At 32.3% G+C, this 18,297-nt stretch overlaps 3 protein-coding genes and 1 gene segment (V, D, J or C); 1 reads left to right on the top strand and 3 right to left on the bottom strand.

The window, feature by feature from the left end:
* Nucleotides 1-1,470: 1,470 nt before the first annotated feature.
* Nucleotides 1,471-2,454, bottom strand: LOC124386124. The segment is given in 4 exon segments: nt 1,471-1,544; nt 1,642-1,734; nt 1,862-2,245; nt 2,451-2,454. Coding segments are annotated over 4 exon segments (522 nt in total).
* Nucleotides 2,455-3,876: 1,422 nt separating this feature from the next.
* LOC124385747 lies at nt 3,877-5,686 on the bottom strand. 4 transcript variants are annotated; one of them, XM_046849008.1, is made up of 6 exons: nt 5,598-5,686; nt 5,065-5,409; nt 4,882-4,941; nt 4,699-4,779; nt 4,561-4,598; nt 3,879-4,209 (listed from the first exon to the last, which is right to left on the bottom strand). In XM_046849008.1, exons 1-6 carry the CDS (start codon nt 5,638-5,640, stop codon nt 4,096-4,098), a joined length of 681 nt encoding a protein of 226 aa, XP_046704964.1. In that variant the 5' UTR covers nt 5,641-5,686; the 3' UTR covers nt 3,879-4,095. The 4 variants fall into 4 exon arrangements, with proteins under 4 accessions (XP_046704965.1, XP_046704964.1, XP_046704963.1 ...); XM_046849007.1 differs by having other exon boundaries at nt 3,880-4,209; nt 4,690-4,779; XM_046849009.1 differs by lacking the exon at nt 4,699-4,779 and having other exon boundaries at nt 3,877-4,209; nt 4,561-4,628.
* Nucleotides 5,687-8,087: 2,401 nt separating this feature from the next.
* LOC124385746 lies at nt 8,088-11,505 on the bottom strand. Its single transcript, XM_046849006.1, has 6 exons — nt 11,375-11,505; nt 10,923-11,288; nt 10,695-10,778; nt 10,526-10,612; nt 10,254-10,291; nt 8,088-8,505 (listed from the first exon to the last, which is right to left on the bottom strand). The coding sequence occupies exons 1-6, from the start codon at nt 11,415-11,417 to the stop codon at nt 8,362-8,364; spliced, it is 762 nt and encodes a 253-aa protein (XP_046704962.1). The 5' UTR covers nt 11,418-11,505; the 3' UTR covers nt 8,088-8,361.
* A 3,734-nt stretch (nt 11,506-15,239) lies between these two features.
* LOC124386442 lies at nt 15,240-16,932 on the top strand. 2 transcript variants are annotated; one of them, XM_046850289.1, is made up of 6 exons: nt 15,240-15,288; nt 15,461-15,835; nt 16,147-16,236; nt 16,337-16,426; nt 16,512-16,549; nt 16,692-16,932. In XM_046850289.1, exons 1-6 carry the CDS (start codon nt 15,246-15,248, stop codon nt 16,830-16,832), a joined length of 777 nt encoding a protein of 258 aa, XP_046706245.1. In that variant the 5' UTR covers nt 15,240-15,245; the 3' UTR covers nt 16,833-16,932. The 2 variants fall into 2 exon arrangements, with proteins under 2 accessions (XP_046706245.1, XP_046706244.1); XM_046850288.1 differs by having other exon boundaries at nt 16,310-16,426.
* Nucleotides 16,933-18,297: the final 1,365 nt, after the last annotated feature.

Raw genomic sequence — 18,297 nt, 5'->3', positions numbered from 1 at the left:
ACATTGTTCACACTCGTGTTCTCTACCTAACATCTAACACAATACATACAGCAGCAAACCATGGGAACCAACATTTCTGTGTTTATTGTAAGCACTGTTTCTTCTGCCTACTAGCATTTACATTTACATTTGCGGCATTTAGCAGACGCTCTTATCCAGAGCGACGTACAAAAGTGCTTTGAGTCTCTAGTAATAAATAAACTACTTACTAGCAGCTGGTAAAAAGTACAGCAGTAATCTGCAGCAACTTTCTTCGCTGGGAAAACATGACTTTTATTACAAACTCGGTGTTCAAGAAAGAAAAATCACAGTCAGTGCAGTCTGCAAATATGTTGAATTTTTCTCTCCATAGCACTCAGACTACCTCCACAGGCTGAAGCTAGCGTTAGCTAAGCGCCAGCATCCTTGTGACACCTGCCACATGATGTGAGGCAAAGCCACTTTTCTCAGCAGGTTCCTCCTGAGTATGAAAGATCTCCCAGCCTCAAACCACTGTCTCTGAGACTTCATCAGCCGACTACCACATCAAATGAGTGTGCCGGGAAACGATAAATTATTTTGTTTTTTATGTTTATTATGTTCTCATAGATCATCACAGGGTGTGTATCATCATTACACCATGACTCTTTCACTACTGTTTAGATCTTTATATTTATTGTGTTTTCAGGAAGAATCGCAGACACTGTGTTCATACAAATACAATAGTTTTTATTTATTTAAACAAATATAAGAATGTCTAAGCTTTCCTTTTTTTTTTTTTTATTTTACATTTTGGAAAAAAAAATCAAAAGCTCAAAATAGTAAAATAAAAATAAAAATCATGATTTTATATTAATTATTTTAAATATTAATTTATTGAATATCTTTTTTGTCCACTGTATTAATATAATACACAATCAATCATTTATTGATAAATGTTTTATTCACAGTGGCGTACACACACTCATCTAATGAGCCGGTGTGGCTTTTTGCAGCTTTGGCTTTCCTCTTAGTGAATTTCAGAGCTGCATAATTCACCATTTCTTCTTCATTTTCCTGAAAATATGAAGAATTGACAATGTAACAAAAATATCTAAAAAAGATTTTTTATATTAAATAAAAAATATTTATAGAGATATAATGGAGAAATAGAGAAGCAAAATAAAATCATGGGATTGCAGTCTAAATCTGAGCAAAGTGACTGTAAAAATTATACCCAGAGAATTATATTGCGTAGCATGTAAATGTTTTCACATACACACTGCAATTGGGAAATTTAAGACACCTATAGCTACCTAAAAATATATAAATACAGTATAATAATATAAAATCAATAGTTTCTAGCACACGTACCTGCTCAATTTTTGGAGAATGTTCTATAGAAGTGTTCACTATTAATACAGAAACACATATTATTAATTTTATTAGATTTCAGATCATTTCCTCCAATGATTATCTGATGGCAAAAGCACTTACCTTGATGACATTTTTTTCTCCTCCGAAGGAAATAAGTCAGACAGAAAATCAGAAGGCGCACAAACACAAAGCCGACCCCAAACTAAGCACTGTTCAATGTAGAGATTAGATTCAAATGATTTTCTGCTCAATGATACTTTATAAATTAAGAATTATTATTTAATAGGAAATGATGAGACATCTTACCTGTTTTCTCCTGTATGCTCATGATAGCTGTGTTTCCATGTGGTGTTGCTTCAGGCATCACTGAATTATCACACAGAGGTGGTTTAGATGTTCCTGAGGAAATTGTAAACATCTGTATCTCAGAGTTGTTGGTGAAAAAAACAGTCAACATTCAACTCTAATATCTGACTTCCAGGTTGAACATGCTAATGGTAATAAAGGGAAAAAACGTAAATTCTACCGTTTATTTTTAAATACGTTCCATCTCCAAACGTAGGGTCGTGTGAAATCAGTAGTGCACAGTAGTACATGGACTCATCAGACTGAATGGTGCTAGAAATGGTCAGATTGAAGCAGTTTGTTGATCGTTCAATTCGAACACGTGACTCTTGGATTGCATTATAAAACGTTTCTCGAGATGTTTGAAACAATTTGATGACAAGTCGAGGTTGTTTTCTTGCTGATTGCTTAAACAAGGCCATCATCCCGAATTCCTTTTCAGAAAAACAACAGCGTAGAGTAGCCGAGTCTCCAATATCCACAGTCAGCTCTTTATCAGGTTGATAAACAAGTGACTCTGTGAGGGATTGTGCAGAAACCCAGCGTCTACCAGGTTCTAGTGTATCTACATAAAAACAAATATAAATAAATATAATAATAATAATAATAATAATAATAATAATAATAATAATAATAATAATAATAATAATAAAAGGAAGTAGGAGAAGAAAAAAAATGAAATGTATTTCAGAAATCAACATATATATAGAGATATTACAAATAATTTTAAATGTTAAACTAGTGGAGACTCGTTTATTAAAATTACTTACACATGGTGAAGTTAAAGATCAATGTTAAAGTCCAAAAAACACTCATTTTTTATTTCTTAGAAGTTCTACAGTGTCTGTATTTCATTTATCAATAGAGCACAAATGCACTTGAAGCATGGTGTAAATGGACCCTTATAGTATAAGTGCTCTGTACTGATCACACCCCAGAATGTGACGCTGTACTCAAGAAATCTCTAACAACAGAACACACGTATGGAAATAAATGTGGTGTGGATGTAGGTCAGAATATGGCACGCTTGCTTAAGTCTTTGTTAGAATGGAAAAAAATCAGCTATCACCTGAAAAGTGATCACATGAGCTTACATTAACCACTCACCTGCTTCTATAAATCAACCTGTGCATTCATCTCATTTTTACATTTTCTCATCCACAGACCACTGATTCTGGATTATGTTGTTTTGTACTGCATGGAACTGTAATGTGTCCTAGATCAAATATATTCACATTTCACTAGAAAAGGTTGTACACCTAATTACTGTAATTAATGTTGTAAAATCACAGCGAATGAAAAATGTTAGATACTTGACCTTTGACTGAAACAGTGCACTGACACTGGTGAAACTGCCTGAAACTATTCAGATATATTAAGCCAATAATTAAGATGTGAATATATCAAAATATATTGTAAGAAATATCTTATGCACAGCATCATTTGATTAGCTTCCAACTGAATCTGAATTTAAATACACTATAACACCTGGTTATAAGTATAGTATGTGCTTTTTGTGCATTACATTTTACATACATTTTACCAATTTGCTCTTATAACTTCCAGGGAAGAAGTTTCACTAGATATTAGTGTGTCCTTATGGACATACCCAAGAAAAAATAGAAAAATACCCAAATTGACAAGGAAAATACATCCTCAACACACACACACACACACACACACACACACACACACACACACACACACACACACACACACACACACACACACACAAATGATTGAGAAAACATTAAAACCACAGCAACTATGTAACTTCCTTTTTTATTTTTTTTTATTCTTTTACTTCTGTTTTTTTGTTTTTTTTTTACTTTTGTCTTGGATTTTTTTTACACTCTGCAGGTTATACAAGCACACACACACACACACACACACACACACACACACACACACACAATAATGTTTTTTTTTATGTTTTTTTTTTTTCTTAATAACAAAAAAGTATTGAGAATTTTTTAAATTAGAGATTCAATTAAGTGAAAAAATGGGGGCTGTGTATATGCAGTATTTGTATTATAGGGTGAAGTTGGTAGTTGGTCAGAGCTTTTTGGTTTTGTTGTTTGTGGTCTGAATTTTCTTTATATAGCTATAGTGCACCTAAACTTCCTGTTTATTGTACGCATGCAAGCAGACATCGTTCTCAAAGTCCTGTGGTTATTCTGCACAATAAATGATAATGGCAGGATTTTTTTTTTAGAATTTTTTTATTGGTTAATGATTTATGTTGGTTAATGTAGAATGTGTTTGAAGAAATAGTGCTCAACACTTAATGCTGAATAATTTTACTTCCTGGATCTGGGCAGCACATGTGGATGAATCCCAGTCACAGTTAATGCATCAGTCACATTCTTTGATTTAGGCTAAAGTCCAACATCCTTTCTTAAATATAGTACAGATTTATTTCACACTGGAGTACACACACTCAGTGGAGCTGATATGTTTGTTTTCAGCTTCGGCTTTCGTCTTGGAGAAATTCACTGCTGCATAATTCAGTGTTTCTTCTTCAGATTCCTAAAAAGAAGAGAAATAAATAAATTATTATTTCCAAAAATTAGGAAACATAATAGAAATAGTTTAAAGTAATACGTATACCATATGGGTAACTGAGCTACACACACACACACACACACACACACACACACACACACACACACACACACACACAAACTACACAGAATACATTTGATGAAAAAACTAATTCAAACTGATAAATTATTACTCTGAATTATTTATGTTATGTGACTAGCAAAATGTCACATATATAACAAAAAAAAAAAAAATGTAGTAAGAAGACGTATGTAACTAATTGAAAATATTTAAAAAAAAGTATAAACTCAATAATCTGATTTCTTGCACAAGTACCTGCTTGGTTCCTGGAGAATCTTCTACAGAAGCATTGTCTATTAATACAGAATCGCACCTATTAATGCCTTTGGAGTAAAAGTGACTATTTTAATGATGCATTTATTATCCTATAAAAAAATCATTTACTTTGATTACATTTTCTTCTCCTCAGTAGAATAAATATGAGACAGAATTTCAGGAGGACACACAAACCCAAAGCCGCTCCCAAAGCGAACACTGTCGGGATGTAGAGTCATGTCGGATATGTTATATGCACAATGAAACCCTAATTTTTATTTTGAATTGTAACTCATAAATTCAATTTATAAGACATCTTACCTGTTTTCTCTTGTGTGCATGGGAGTTCAGTGGTCTTTTCACGTGGTGATACATTCGATCCTGATACAGTGTGAATGTCACATGTGCTATAGTTACCTTACATTTCACTACTTCACGTGTTAACAGTAATGAAAAATGAATACATTTAACCGGACACAACATTCATTTGAATAGAAATCCTACCTTTAATTTTTAATGATATCTTGTTTGAATACATAAGAGCACAGTAGTATATAGAGTTGTCACTCTTCGTGGTGTTGAAAATGGTCAAATTGTAGCAGTTTCCCTGATTTTCTATTTGTAAACGAGAACTTTGGAATTCACCGGTAAATGTACCAGCTACGACTTCAGGCCGTGTTTGGTTTGGACGCTGCTTTAACCAGATAATTCTTCCATTTTGTAGGTTATTCGAAACACAACAGTGCAGAGTCGCAGATTCACCAATATTTACACTGAGTTCTTTCTGAAACAGACAAACTTCTGGCTGTTTGGGAGAATCTGCAGTAACCTGATATTTACGAGCTTGATCTGCAAATAAAGAGGCGTGTTTATTAGGAAAATTACATTCAAATATTATTATGGGCAAAATCTCACCTAAAATAACTAATATTAACATTTAGACTTACTATAGACTCTACTATCTGTCAATGATAAATTATTTCAATGAAAACTAAGACAGTAATAAATCAATATGATAACCAACACTTATTACTTACACATGGTGCTGAAGATCAAAATTAAAGTCCAGAAATGAGCCATTTGTCATTACTCATGCGGTTTCTACAAATACCACAGTGCTCGTGTTTCATTTACAAACAGAGTATAAATGATTCTGAAGCATGAACATATATATAGGTACTGTATATTCTGGTGGGCACGCCCAGTATGCAACGTGATTGGTCCAGGCACATGGTATTCTTAACATCTATTGCTGTGGTTTTGCACAGAATTAAAAAAAAAAAAAAAAAAAAAAAAAGGAAATGCTATTTTTTTATACATTTTATTATTCATTTTGTTTAAACTCTTTTTTATAATAATAAAAAAATACTCTTTGTCTTTGTTAAAAATGTAAATCTATGTACAGCATTTTCATTGCAAATCATAATTGTATTTTTAGATATATATTTTTGAGGTTGTAAGGTGAATGTTAGGAAATACAGGAAATGTGCAAACAGATGCAGTTTTCAAAATGTAAGAAGTTTTTGACTTTGATAGTGACTGTGTTTTACTTCAACAAGAGTATTAAATGTGAAAGAGGCTAGAAGAAAAAAAAAACACTAAATTATAAAATACTTTTTTTTATATTGCTTTAAATTTCACTTTATAATAATAAGTGAATGAATAAGTGTGCAGTGTGTTTTCAGCATGAGCTCAACTTTATTACCCAAAAATGTTAATGATCATGAATTTTAAGACTGAATTGACAAAACACTTTGTAAATAAATACATTTGTAGATTTTATTTAATACAAAACAATGATTGATAGAATTAGTTTCCACTTCCTCCTACATCAGCTTGCTGGTATTAAAACATCTTCGAGAAAGGAAACTGCTTGCTGCACATTTCCTCTTTCAAGCAATAACAGAGAGTTGACAAATTAAGCACACAGATACGAAAGTTACCCGAATCTATTTCTGTCTCTTTCTCCGTCATTCAGTGTACAGTAAAGTTTATATATATGTAAGCTAATGGGTCATAAACATGACAGTATGGATAAAATTAAACACAGAACAGCAAATGACACCTTTAAGAGTTAAAGAGACGGCCAGCAAGAAAAAAATGAGGAAGAAACAGAATAGAACTTGATACTGTATAAAGAACAGGACTGCATTCAAGGAATGGAGATGTTCAAGCAATTTCAAGCATCTAGGAGAAGAGTGTCAGTATTGTTTTATCAATGATGTTAATAATAGTACATGTAGGACGTTTTGGAGACAAGGTGAGGGAAGTGATTAAGATGGTTTGGACATGTGCAGAGGAGGGACATGGGCTATATCAGTAGGAGAATGATATCACACAAATAGATTTCGGTTCACCTTTTGAGTCTGGTTCCTCTCAAGGTGTCTTCCCCATCCACCCCAGGCTTCATCAGGGATAAACACACATCATTCCCGTTAATTGTTAAGTTCTGTAAAGCTGCTATGAGACAGTCTCCAGTGTGAAAAGTGCTAAAGAAATAAACTTGACTTGATCCTAAAATTGTGTTTGTACTACAGTGTAATGATCATGTGGGCCAACAAAGCATGCGTTTGAACTTCTAAACTTTGTCATTAATACGGAAGCCAGTAGTATATTTACATTAACATTTAGCAGACGCCCATGTTCAGAGCGACGTACAAAAGTGCTTTGAGTCTCTATCAATGAATAAATCTACACTGGTTCACTAGATTACAAACTTAAGACAAATCAGCCTACAACTGTATTATTTAACGCAAACTTGGAAAGTGCTAGTGGAAGTGTTTCAGGAAGAGGGAGGTCTTCAACCGTCGCTTGTAGATAGCTAGCCAGGGACTCTGCTGTTCGAACGTCTAGGGTAAGTTTGTATCACCACCTCAGTGCCAGAACAGTGAAGAGCCTTAATGTATGGTGTATAGCTCTTACCCTGAGAGAAGGTGCTACCTATACTGTCACAGGAAGATGAAAAAGTCAAAGCTCTCACCATTGGTAATGAAAACATTAAAACAAACGCTTTGACAGCATCATAGCTGCATCACCTACTTCCTTATCAGGAATCTACACCATGCACTGCAAAACATGAGCATGCAGAGAAAAAAGAGTTTCTATCTGTTCTAACCACAGTCACTTCGGCCTACTAGCATCTGGTCATAGCTAGTTCAGGATCTGAGCTACAGCCAGTGGTCTCGCTAAATCTTTAACAGCTTTGTTCACCTTGTAAAAGTCATGCATGCAGAACCTGAGAACACTAAGCAGTAACAATAATCAATTTATATTATTTATTGTTATTATAATTATTGCATTGAAAAAACTGTTCAAGAAATCGACAAAACACTGCATGCAAACGTAAAAATACAACAAATGTTAGTTATTCTCCACAAAATGCAACACTGCAGTCATAAAATAAAAAAATATGGATTTTTCTCTTTCTCTGTTTTTATTTTATTTAATTTTTATTTTAGTTAACATCAATACAAGAATATTAAAAAAGAAAGGAAATCATAGATGTTATTGTTTTTATTGTGTATACATGTAAACCATGTCGCATTCGTGTTTTAGATACACACTGGAAAAAATAATACCTTTAACATATGGAAATGTATTTTATATTTCTTATCATAAAACTTTATTTAAAATGTATTTTTTCCTGTTATTTAGTATTATCACTTCTCCTGTGTATCTGTTAGCAGATAAATTATCAAGCTTTTGAAGCTTGATATACATAATACATAATAATACAATAAATTACCCTTAAGTCAAAATATTTTCATTTATTTTTCCAGTGAAATATATATGTGGTATGACTTATTTGTTTATGTTACACCTCACAGTTCGATTCACATCGGAGTACACACACTCATCGACGGAGTCCGGTTTTCTCCTTCCAGCTTTGACTTTCCGCTTAGAGAACTGCAAGGCTGCATAATTCAGGGTGTCGTCTTCAAATTCCTATAAAAAAAAATGAATGAATGAGTGAATAAAAAAAATAATTCATTAATTAATTAAAAATAAAATAATAAATTAATTAAAAAATGAATGTAAAAAAAAATATATATAGATAAAATGCAAAAAACCTAATAGAAAATTCGAACTGTCGTGCAATACAGTATTAGTAATTTTGCTAAATAAAGAAATAAAACCAAAAAGCTGACTATACAATATATTTTGAACATATAACGTGCATTGTATAAATATAGTAACATTTCACAGTTTGTAAGAAAAAACAATGAACAATGAGAAATGTTTGAATAAACCCTAGTAACAAAAAATGATATACGGTTTTATTATTATTATTATTATTATTATTATTATTATTATTATTATTATTATTATTATTATTATTATTTAATTGATTTTAATTTTACCAAGAAGTCCCATTGAGATTATTGCTCTATTTTACAAGACGGACCGGGCCAAGGCAGCAGCCATGCAAAACTCAACATTAAAACTCACACAAAAAAAGTGCAGCATACAAAACCCTTATTTAACACAGCGGTTTCTTATCAAAACCAAACACAAATTAAAAGACTATAGCTGTAAATAAACAAATTCACATAAATAAATAGATATGCAAATCATTTTGCCAATTATTCCACAACCAGGGTGAATAAAATGTCGTTTTACAGAAATATGCAGTTTTCCACACATCTGTAGAAACCTGGGGAAATTTTCCCCTTTCTTAAATCACAGATAAAAAATACTAGTGCTCTTTTTTATGTTTTACGTCAGCGATGTCCATCTTACTGCATTATAACGAATGCAGTGATAAATAGAAAACTTTACATTTCTAATAAAACACAGACATGCATGGAACACTGAATAAAGGCTCTTTAAAACGCATCTCTGTACAAAATGTCACCAAAATGTAACTTTCTACCTCACACTTAAAATGAAATAGGACTATTTTTTTTTAAATAAAAGCCAATCTTTAGTTTAAGCATCCATTCAAGATGAGCAATATTTACTTTAAATAGCAGTCTATCATCTATCCATATACAGTACCCTAGTATTTGTAAGACCCCTCTTTCAATAGATTTACCATCGGCTTTGGAAATACTAGTACATCACACAACTGCGACCAAACTTTTGTAAAGATAAAAAAAAATCAACTTTGATTTCTGTGCATTTACAATCAATTTTAAACTCAACAGAGCACTCAGTAAACAATTTAATGCAGTCTGAAGTTCTTGTGCTGCCTGTAAAATGGAGAGAGCAAATGTAGAAATAACATCTGCAATTTTGCTCTGATTTTCTTTCAAATATCATTTAAAATAAAGAAGAAACGAAAACTGTGGGTAGCATCTTTAATTTTTCACGAAACTTCCACATAAACATGCTGAATTTGGTCTCAGATCATTTTCAACCCAATAAACAGCTTTCAAACTGAGACCAACATTTCAGCAGCAATTTCTGATTCACTCATTCAAACATCTCAGACAAAAAAATCCACAAATAAAGCACAAATAATGATTTTGTTCTATCCAAGGCACCAAAAACACCATTTGTCACAATCATAGTAGCAGTATTGACACTGTGACCAGTTCTAAAACCAGACTGAGAATCGTTCCAAACAGTATTATGAAGTTATAACTGTTCTAACTACAATCCCATCTGGAATTTAAGAATGTTAGCTAAAAAAGGAATTTTGGAAATAGGACAATCATTACATACAATTTTAGTATATTTTGCTCACATACCTGCTGCATTCCTGGAGAATCTTTAACAGAAGTGTTCACTAATAATACAGAAACACATCTATGAGTTCTTCAAAGAAAAACTAAATATATACATAATTAAATAAATAAATAAATAAATAAATAAATAATCATAAAAGAATATATATATATATATATATATACATATATATATATATATATATATATATATATATATATATATATATATATATATATATATATATATATATATATATATATATATATATATTCTAATGAAATGAATGTCTTACTTTTATCACATTTTCTTCGCAGGAGGAAATAAATGAGACAGAAAATCAGAAGTGCGCACAAACCCAAAGCCGATCCCAAACCGAGCACTGTCCAATGTAGAGATCTGATTATTTTCAATACGGTGAAACACAAATACGATTCACAATCACGAATGATCAAACATTTTACCTGTTTTTTCTTGTGTGTTCATGCTCATGTTGTCTTCATGCAGTGTTGGTTTAGATGTTACTGATGTAGTGGTAACACGATCACCTATAAACATTTAAACAACAGTAAAAAAGCAAATCAGAATATCACTGTTTCTTAAAACAGTGAACATTTTACTACTCTTACATTAATAAAGAATGAAATATTTGTTTATTAAATCATACATTTTGTATGACGTAGAAATCCTACCTTTAATTTGTAGCCGAGTTCCAGCTGCAAACATGAATGCACAGTAGTACGTGGCTTCGTCAGACACTGTGGAGTGTGAAATGGTCAGATTAAAGCAGTTTCCCAGTCTTTTAATCTGAAAATGTGAATTTTGGAATTCATGGTAAAATGTTGCATTAGCAGTTTTAGGAACCCTGACTATAACCCGGGGCTGATTTCCATTTTGTTGCCTAAACCAGATTATTTCACCATCATCTTTTCCTATAACACAACATTGTAGATGAGCCGAGTGTCCGATATCCACACTGAGCTTTGTTTCAGGGTGATAAACATCGATCTCCTTGAGGGATTGTGCAGAAATGCAGTATCTACCAGACTGGACTGTATCTAGAAAAAAAATAAAAGATTTTAAGCAAATAGATGCATGGACAAAATATAATGGACAAAAAATGTAAAAAATGTCAAATACTTACACGTGACACTAAAGACCAAAATTGAGATCCAAAATTCATTCATATTGAATGCCCTTTCATTGTATTGTTTATGTGCAGATTATGAATGTTTCTGATGCAAAGATTATATATATACTTGAGCTGGCCTGTGGTGAGCACACCTCGAAATCTATCATGTGATTTAATCTAGTAAATGGAAAAAAAACTGAACAGCACAATCTTTTCACGAAACCACACCCCACCCTCTAATGTGGTTTGTGCATAATGTCATTGAATGGAAAGTTCATTGCAGGTTATTTTGAGACCATACTAATGGTATTAAAAACTCAGCACTGGTGAAATGACCTTAAAAAAAAATACAAGGTTGAGACCACACTGAAAATCTGGAATCGTTAATTTTATTTTGCCGCTAAACATGTTTTAGATATTTGCAAACATTTTAATCAAGTTAGAAAATGTTCAGTATTAACCACCACCAAGCTGCCACTGTTGGGCCCCTAAGCAAGGCTCTTTATCTTTTCTGCTCTAAGGATCCTGTATCATGGCTGACCCTATGCTCTAGAACCTGCAATTTCACTGTTAGACAGTGGATATGTGAAAATCTTCTTTGTTAAAGAAGAATATTAACATTAAGATCAGATATTCATCAGATCTAATCACTTCTATTAAAATGTGTTCCAATTACATTCTAATGGGTTTGATCTAAAATTACATCAATGCCACCATAATGCACACTAAAGCAATAATTAGATGTTTTTAACACGCTTCATATGGAACACATTAAACTCTGTCATTTGTGTATTTAAACTCATGCTTTATAATTTCCTCTTTTCATTAATGTTGCAGTCTAAAAGTTGATGTATAATGAAAAATAATGCTTTAAATTAGCATAGACTGCAAGATAGAAGCGTTTTACTATCTATCTCAGACCTTTGAATCCCACAAATCTTAAAGAGAAATGTATTTATGTATGTAATTTCTACCACTAGATGGCGTTATTTAGATCGACCTTCGTTTTTGCCACTAAATTTGGTCGACATTGTAGATGAAACTTGAAATGATAACAACTCGCTGACATTAGAAGAATTCATTGTACCGAATTGGGACACTGAGATTATCAGTTGCTACTGATCCAAAGTCTCAAAGTTTTAGTTACATTACGTGTTCAACACCATGGACAGCGACACAAACCTGATCAAGTAAAATGTTTGTTTGTGGAGTAATTTCACATGGTGGCAAAATCACTATGTAATAACACAAAGTTCAACTAATAACAATTGAACTAAATGCAAGTTTAAAAAAAAATTAGATCAGGGATTTGTGGACTCTGGTTCTTCAGGTTCTTCTCTACTCTGCATCGACTGTATGTTTGGAATCAGTGTCCTGATGCTGAATACATTTGGGGCCAATCAGATGGCTCCCTAATGGATAAGTATCTCCCTGTATTTCTCATCAATGAGCACACCATTAATCCTGACAAAATTTCCAACTCCATTTACAGAAATGCAGCCTTGAACTCGCAGGAAACCTCCACCATGCTTCACTGTTGGCTGCAGACACTCATTGTTGTGCTACTTTTTGTCTTTCAGAAACATTTTTTTTGTAGCAAAATATTTCAGTTCTTGACTCATTAATCCAGAGCACCTGCAGAGTTTGATTTGTGGTCAAATAAATCTATCACTTTATAAATTCAAACTGAAGCTGAAGACACGGTACAGTATGTTATGCTGGATTTTCTATCCTGGGAGATTAAACGGAAAGCACACATACATGAGAAAAAGGACAATCTATGTACTCTGACATGGACTATTTGGCTGGGAGTGATGCCTTCCTCTGCTCATGTGCAATAAATGACAAATCACACTTACAATATTGGCAAGAAATATTTAACAGTCATCTTAACTGCCTTTTTTTTTGCTGTTGTGACCTCTCACAAGTTTGTGCTTCCCAATTGAACAATTAAAATTTTGGAGAAGCATTCCGCTAGAGTTGAGAAATCATACGTAAAACAATATATATTTAAATTTAATTATGATATCAATTATTACTATTATTACTAGTTGTATTTTTATTAATAATAGACATCTATTATTACATTATTACTATATATTATATCTTTTTGATTCCTTTATTATAATATACTTATGAATTCTGAATAACGTTATTCTGTCCTTCTCAGTTTTGCTCATTTTGGAATTTTATTGTACATAGTTTTTGCACATATCCATATTGTTTATTGTTACCATGTACATAGTGTAGTACATTATCATTTTATCCACACTTCAGTGCACTACATCACAACCTACCAATAAAAAAAAATAAAAATAAAAATAAAAAAAAAGATACAGTTAACCACTAGGTGGCAAGATTTTTTTCAACAGGTCAGATTTGTAAATCAGTGCTCAGATTTGATTTGAAAATCACAAAATTCAACATTAAATTAAATTAAATAATTTTTTTTAATTTAATTTAATTTAATTTAATTTAATTTAACATTAAATTAAATTTATTTTAATTGTATTTAATTTTATTTAATTTTATTTTATTTACTTTACTTTACTTTAATTTAATTTAATTTAATTTAATTTAATTTAATTTAATTTAATTTAATTTAATTTTATTTTATTTTATTTTATTTTATTTTATTTTATTGTCATAAGCACATCAACTATTTGGTAGTCTTGGGTTGCCAGGTAATGATTTGTACTGTCATCACCTTTCTGGTTTTTGATTTTGCCCATTTGTTGCTCTGTTTGTCTGTTTGGAATTTTTGCCACTTAGCCTGTCTGCCCTGCCAAGCATGCCTCCAAGCCTGTCCCAAGCCCCGCAGAGGGTGCGGATTCACCTATGACCTCCGCAGAGGGCGTTACTCCACCTTAGACCTGCGCAGAGGGCATCACTCTGCCTTAGACCTGTGCAGAGGGCATCACTCTGCCTTAGACCTGTGCAGAGGGCATCACTCTGCGTCATGATGTCGCTCAAGGAAGTGCAATTTCTCTTTCTTATTAAAGACTGTTATTCTTAAACTCTCTGCTCGCATCCTGCATTTGGGTCCAGCTGCATGCTCATTCTGACATGTACTGTATATGACACTTTATGTATGTTCATTTGCTATAAGAGGAAACAATACAGGTCTTACAGGCCTACTGTATATTCTATAAGACTTTACTGATCTGTCCAGGGTGTGTGAAAATTTCTGCTTATAGGAATATAATAAATATACTCATGGGATTTTGCCTTTTATGTGGGGTGTGGGATATTATTTATTATTTATATAAAAATGTAACAATACTATGCAATTCAAACTAATTAGGTTTTAATAGTAAAGAGCTGTGTTATAATGGCATTTGTCTTGGAAACCATTAGAATTGTAGAATGTATGGTTTCTATTGTTTTTCTTTTTTTTCAGCAGTTGCAGTTGAAGAGATATCATCTTCACGTGTCTAGAAACAACCATGTGTTAGCGTTAGCTTTCTCTGTTTATTATCTGCTGTATAAGAGGGTATTGCTGGCTGGTGGCATTCAGTCTTAGTACCTATATCACACTTCATTGTGAAAATGATTTTATTATGCCAGACTTTGTTTACTGTTAATTGCACCACATGTGAAAATATGTACACGCTACCTTTTTGTTCCAAAACAACTACTTCATTATGAGCTTGAATTCACAGCACGAGTATGGAACTGTGGGTGAGATGTGGGTGGAGGGGAATAAAGCATAGGGTATCATGTTTTTTTGTTTTTTTTTGTTTTTTGTTTTTTTTCTTTTTTCCTTTATCAATTAGAGCCAATCACATGTCTTGTTTTGGAGCATGCCCAGTAAAAAGCGACTGCTATATAAATTCGAACGTTGCTTCATATACACTCTTTTTTTTAATGGTGAACACATACGATGGCTGGTTTCTGGGTTTTCATGCTGAGCTTTTGCATGATGCGTAAGTAATTATGTTGAATATTTTGAATTTCTAATTAGCAGATTTGTTTTTTGCAATTAATTCAATTTAAATCCTAAAATAAAGATATTTTAATTGGTTCTGTTATTTTAAATAAGTGTATTTCGCTTTGTTCTTGAATTCAATTAAACTAATGAACACATTTGCTTTATAGATGCAGCACAAGCTCGTACAAACTATTCTCATTCCATCACAGATCCAGAAGTTCATCAGTTCGATACAGAACTCTGTGTGGATATCGGTGACTCGGCTACTCTACAGTGCTGTATTTATGGGATACGAGATATTAATATAATTATCTGGTATAAACAATCAAACAGAAAACAGCCTCGGATTATGAGCAGAACCTATACAAATGAAGAAACTTTTTTTCATGAATTTCGAAATCCTCGATTTAAAGCAGAAAGATCTTCAAACTGCTCCAATATGATTATTTCTAACATCATACAGTCTGATGAAGCCGTGTACTACTGCTCAATCATCTCACCATACAGTGTGTTTGGAAATGGGACGTATTTAAAAATTAAAGGTAGAAATGCACAATTTTGTTTTTACTATTGATTTACAATTTAGTAGCTTTAATAATTGTACAATTTAAAGCTAATGAATGAATTTATGGATATTTTTCACTATTAACTTTAACATGTTCAAGTGGTATAAAATAATATAATTAATATAAATAATTAAGTGAATTAAAATGATTATTATATTTATAAATATTAAAGTGAAGCAGCAAATTAGTGTCATTTTTTAGCAACACTGAAAAACAGACTTTTGGTGAATTATGGTAAATATTTCTAAGTGAGTAATTTTTTAATTTCTATTAAACTATTAAATCAGGAACATCTAAACCAGGTCTGTGTGATGATTCAGTGAAGTGTGAAGCAACACTGCATGGAAACACTAACTTCACCACACAAGAGAAAGCAGGTAAAATACTTACAATATCATATAATTCAATATTAATTAATAATAAATAATTCATAAAGCATTAAAGAATCAGAAATGATCAGATCTCTACACTGGACAGTGCTCGGTTTGGGATCGGTGTTGGGTTTGTGCACACTGCTGGTGTTCTTTCTCACTTATTTCCTACTGAGAAGAAAAAAATGTGATAAATGTAAGTGCCTTAGTGATCATATATAATTACTCAAATACAAGTAAAATACAAATTATAATGTATAACTGTGTTTCTGAATTAATAGTCAATGCTTCAATAGAAGATTCTCCAGAAATGATGCAGGTACTTGTGCAAATATGTATATTTAATTTTAGTTTATAAATTTAACTACTGATAACAAATACTATCTATGGACCTGTATAATATTGATATTATATTTATGTACAGCTTCATGTAATGTATACAGTCTTTTTTTTTCCTCCAGGAAGCTGAAGATGAAATGCTCAATTATGCAGCTTTGAAATTCTCCAAAAGAAAAGCCAAAGCTGAAAATAGCAGTACCGTTTCACCAGACGAATGTGTGTACACCAGTGTGAAACACACTCGTAATACATATAATGAATGAATGAATGTGTTGTAGACGTCTGTAGACGTGTTTAAAGCACTTCTCTGTTCTTAAATTAGAAATATATCAAATCTAAAATGTGTTGTATATATATTTTATAAATAGCTGATTAAAGACAAACAAATTCTTTACACATGACTCAAGTTGCATTTTTTGTTTCACACAACAGATGTGCAGACAGGTTTAGATTTTGATAATGATATATTCTGAAGCACTCACACAAAGTGATGACACCTTTCATCTTCAGCACAGTTTGCAGCAAGAACAGGAAATTACACCCACCACATTTTACCCTCAGGCACCCACAAGTTTGCACGAGTGTACAACACTAATAATAATAATAATAATAATAATAATAATAATAATAATAATAATAATAATAATAATTTAATAATTATTCAGCTTTATATTTCTCATTTACAGAATTATTCCTTCATTATTTGCTTGATAGACAGGCAGACAGACAGACAGGCAGACAGACAGACAGACAGGCAGACAGACAGACAGGCAGACAGACAGACAGACAGACAAAAAGTGACTGACAGCAATAAAGATAAACAGATCGACAGACACAGTGACAGCTATAGATAGATAGATAGATAGATAGATAGATAGATAGATAGATAGATAGATAGATAGATAGATAGATAGATAGATAGATAGATAGATAGATAGATAGATAGATAGATAGATAGATAAAAATCTGCTAGTTCTGTACTATAGAACAACTCATGTAATTGAATATATAGAGTAGTAGATGATCTACTGGGTCACACTTCAGGCTCCTACAGGGGGCAGTGCTGAGATTTAAACTCACATCCCTCATATAGAAAAATTGGATGCCAAAGATTACACCAGGTTGTTTACTCAGATCACAAGGTGACCAAATTATTCACAACTAGCCAGATCTGATCCTAAACTCTGTGTGCACTCGTGCGATCAATAAACACATCAAACAAAATACGATTCAGCTATAATATTTTATATATAATTTATTTACTTATTTATTTATTTATTTATTTATTTATTTGTTTATTTGTTTGTTTGTTTATTTATTCATTTATTCATTTATTTATTTATTTTAAGAAACTAGTCTGGTCTCTGTAATGTAGGTCATTACTGGTATTTTGTTGCCGTCTCTAGGTGGCATGTTACACAATGTAGTCAGGTCAAGAAGCTTCTTGCCCAGTATACAAAAGTGCTGGGACAACTGACTTTTCCATCCACATTCTATATGGTCTGTTCCTTAACTTTTACCACAAATTTTAAGGCACACAATTGTAAAGTACATCTTTAAAAAGTTTTTTTTTTATTTCATGTGAACTACAGTACAGTAGGAGACCCAAAACTGTTCCAGCATGACAATGCTCCTTGAAGATATGCTTTACCTGAGTTGGTGTGGAAGATCTCCTGCTATAGCGTTCTGACCCTCAACCTCATGGAACACCATTGGAATAAATATGAA

This window comes from Silurus meridionalis, chromosome 5 (genome assembly GCF_014805685.1).
Source record: "Silurus meridionalis isolate SWU-2019-XX chromosome 5, ASM1480568v1, whole genome shotgun sequence".
In the NCBI taxonomy this organism is placed as follows: Eukaryota; Metazoa; Chordata; class Actinopteri; order Siluriformes; family Siluridae; genus Silurus; species Silurus meridionalis.
The sequence above is the reverse complement of the archived record's forward strand: the minus strand, read 5'-3'. Positions and strand labels throughout refer to the sequence as shown.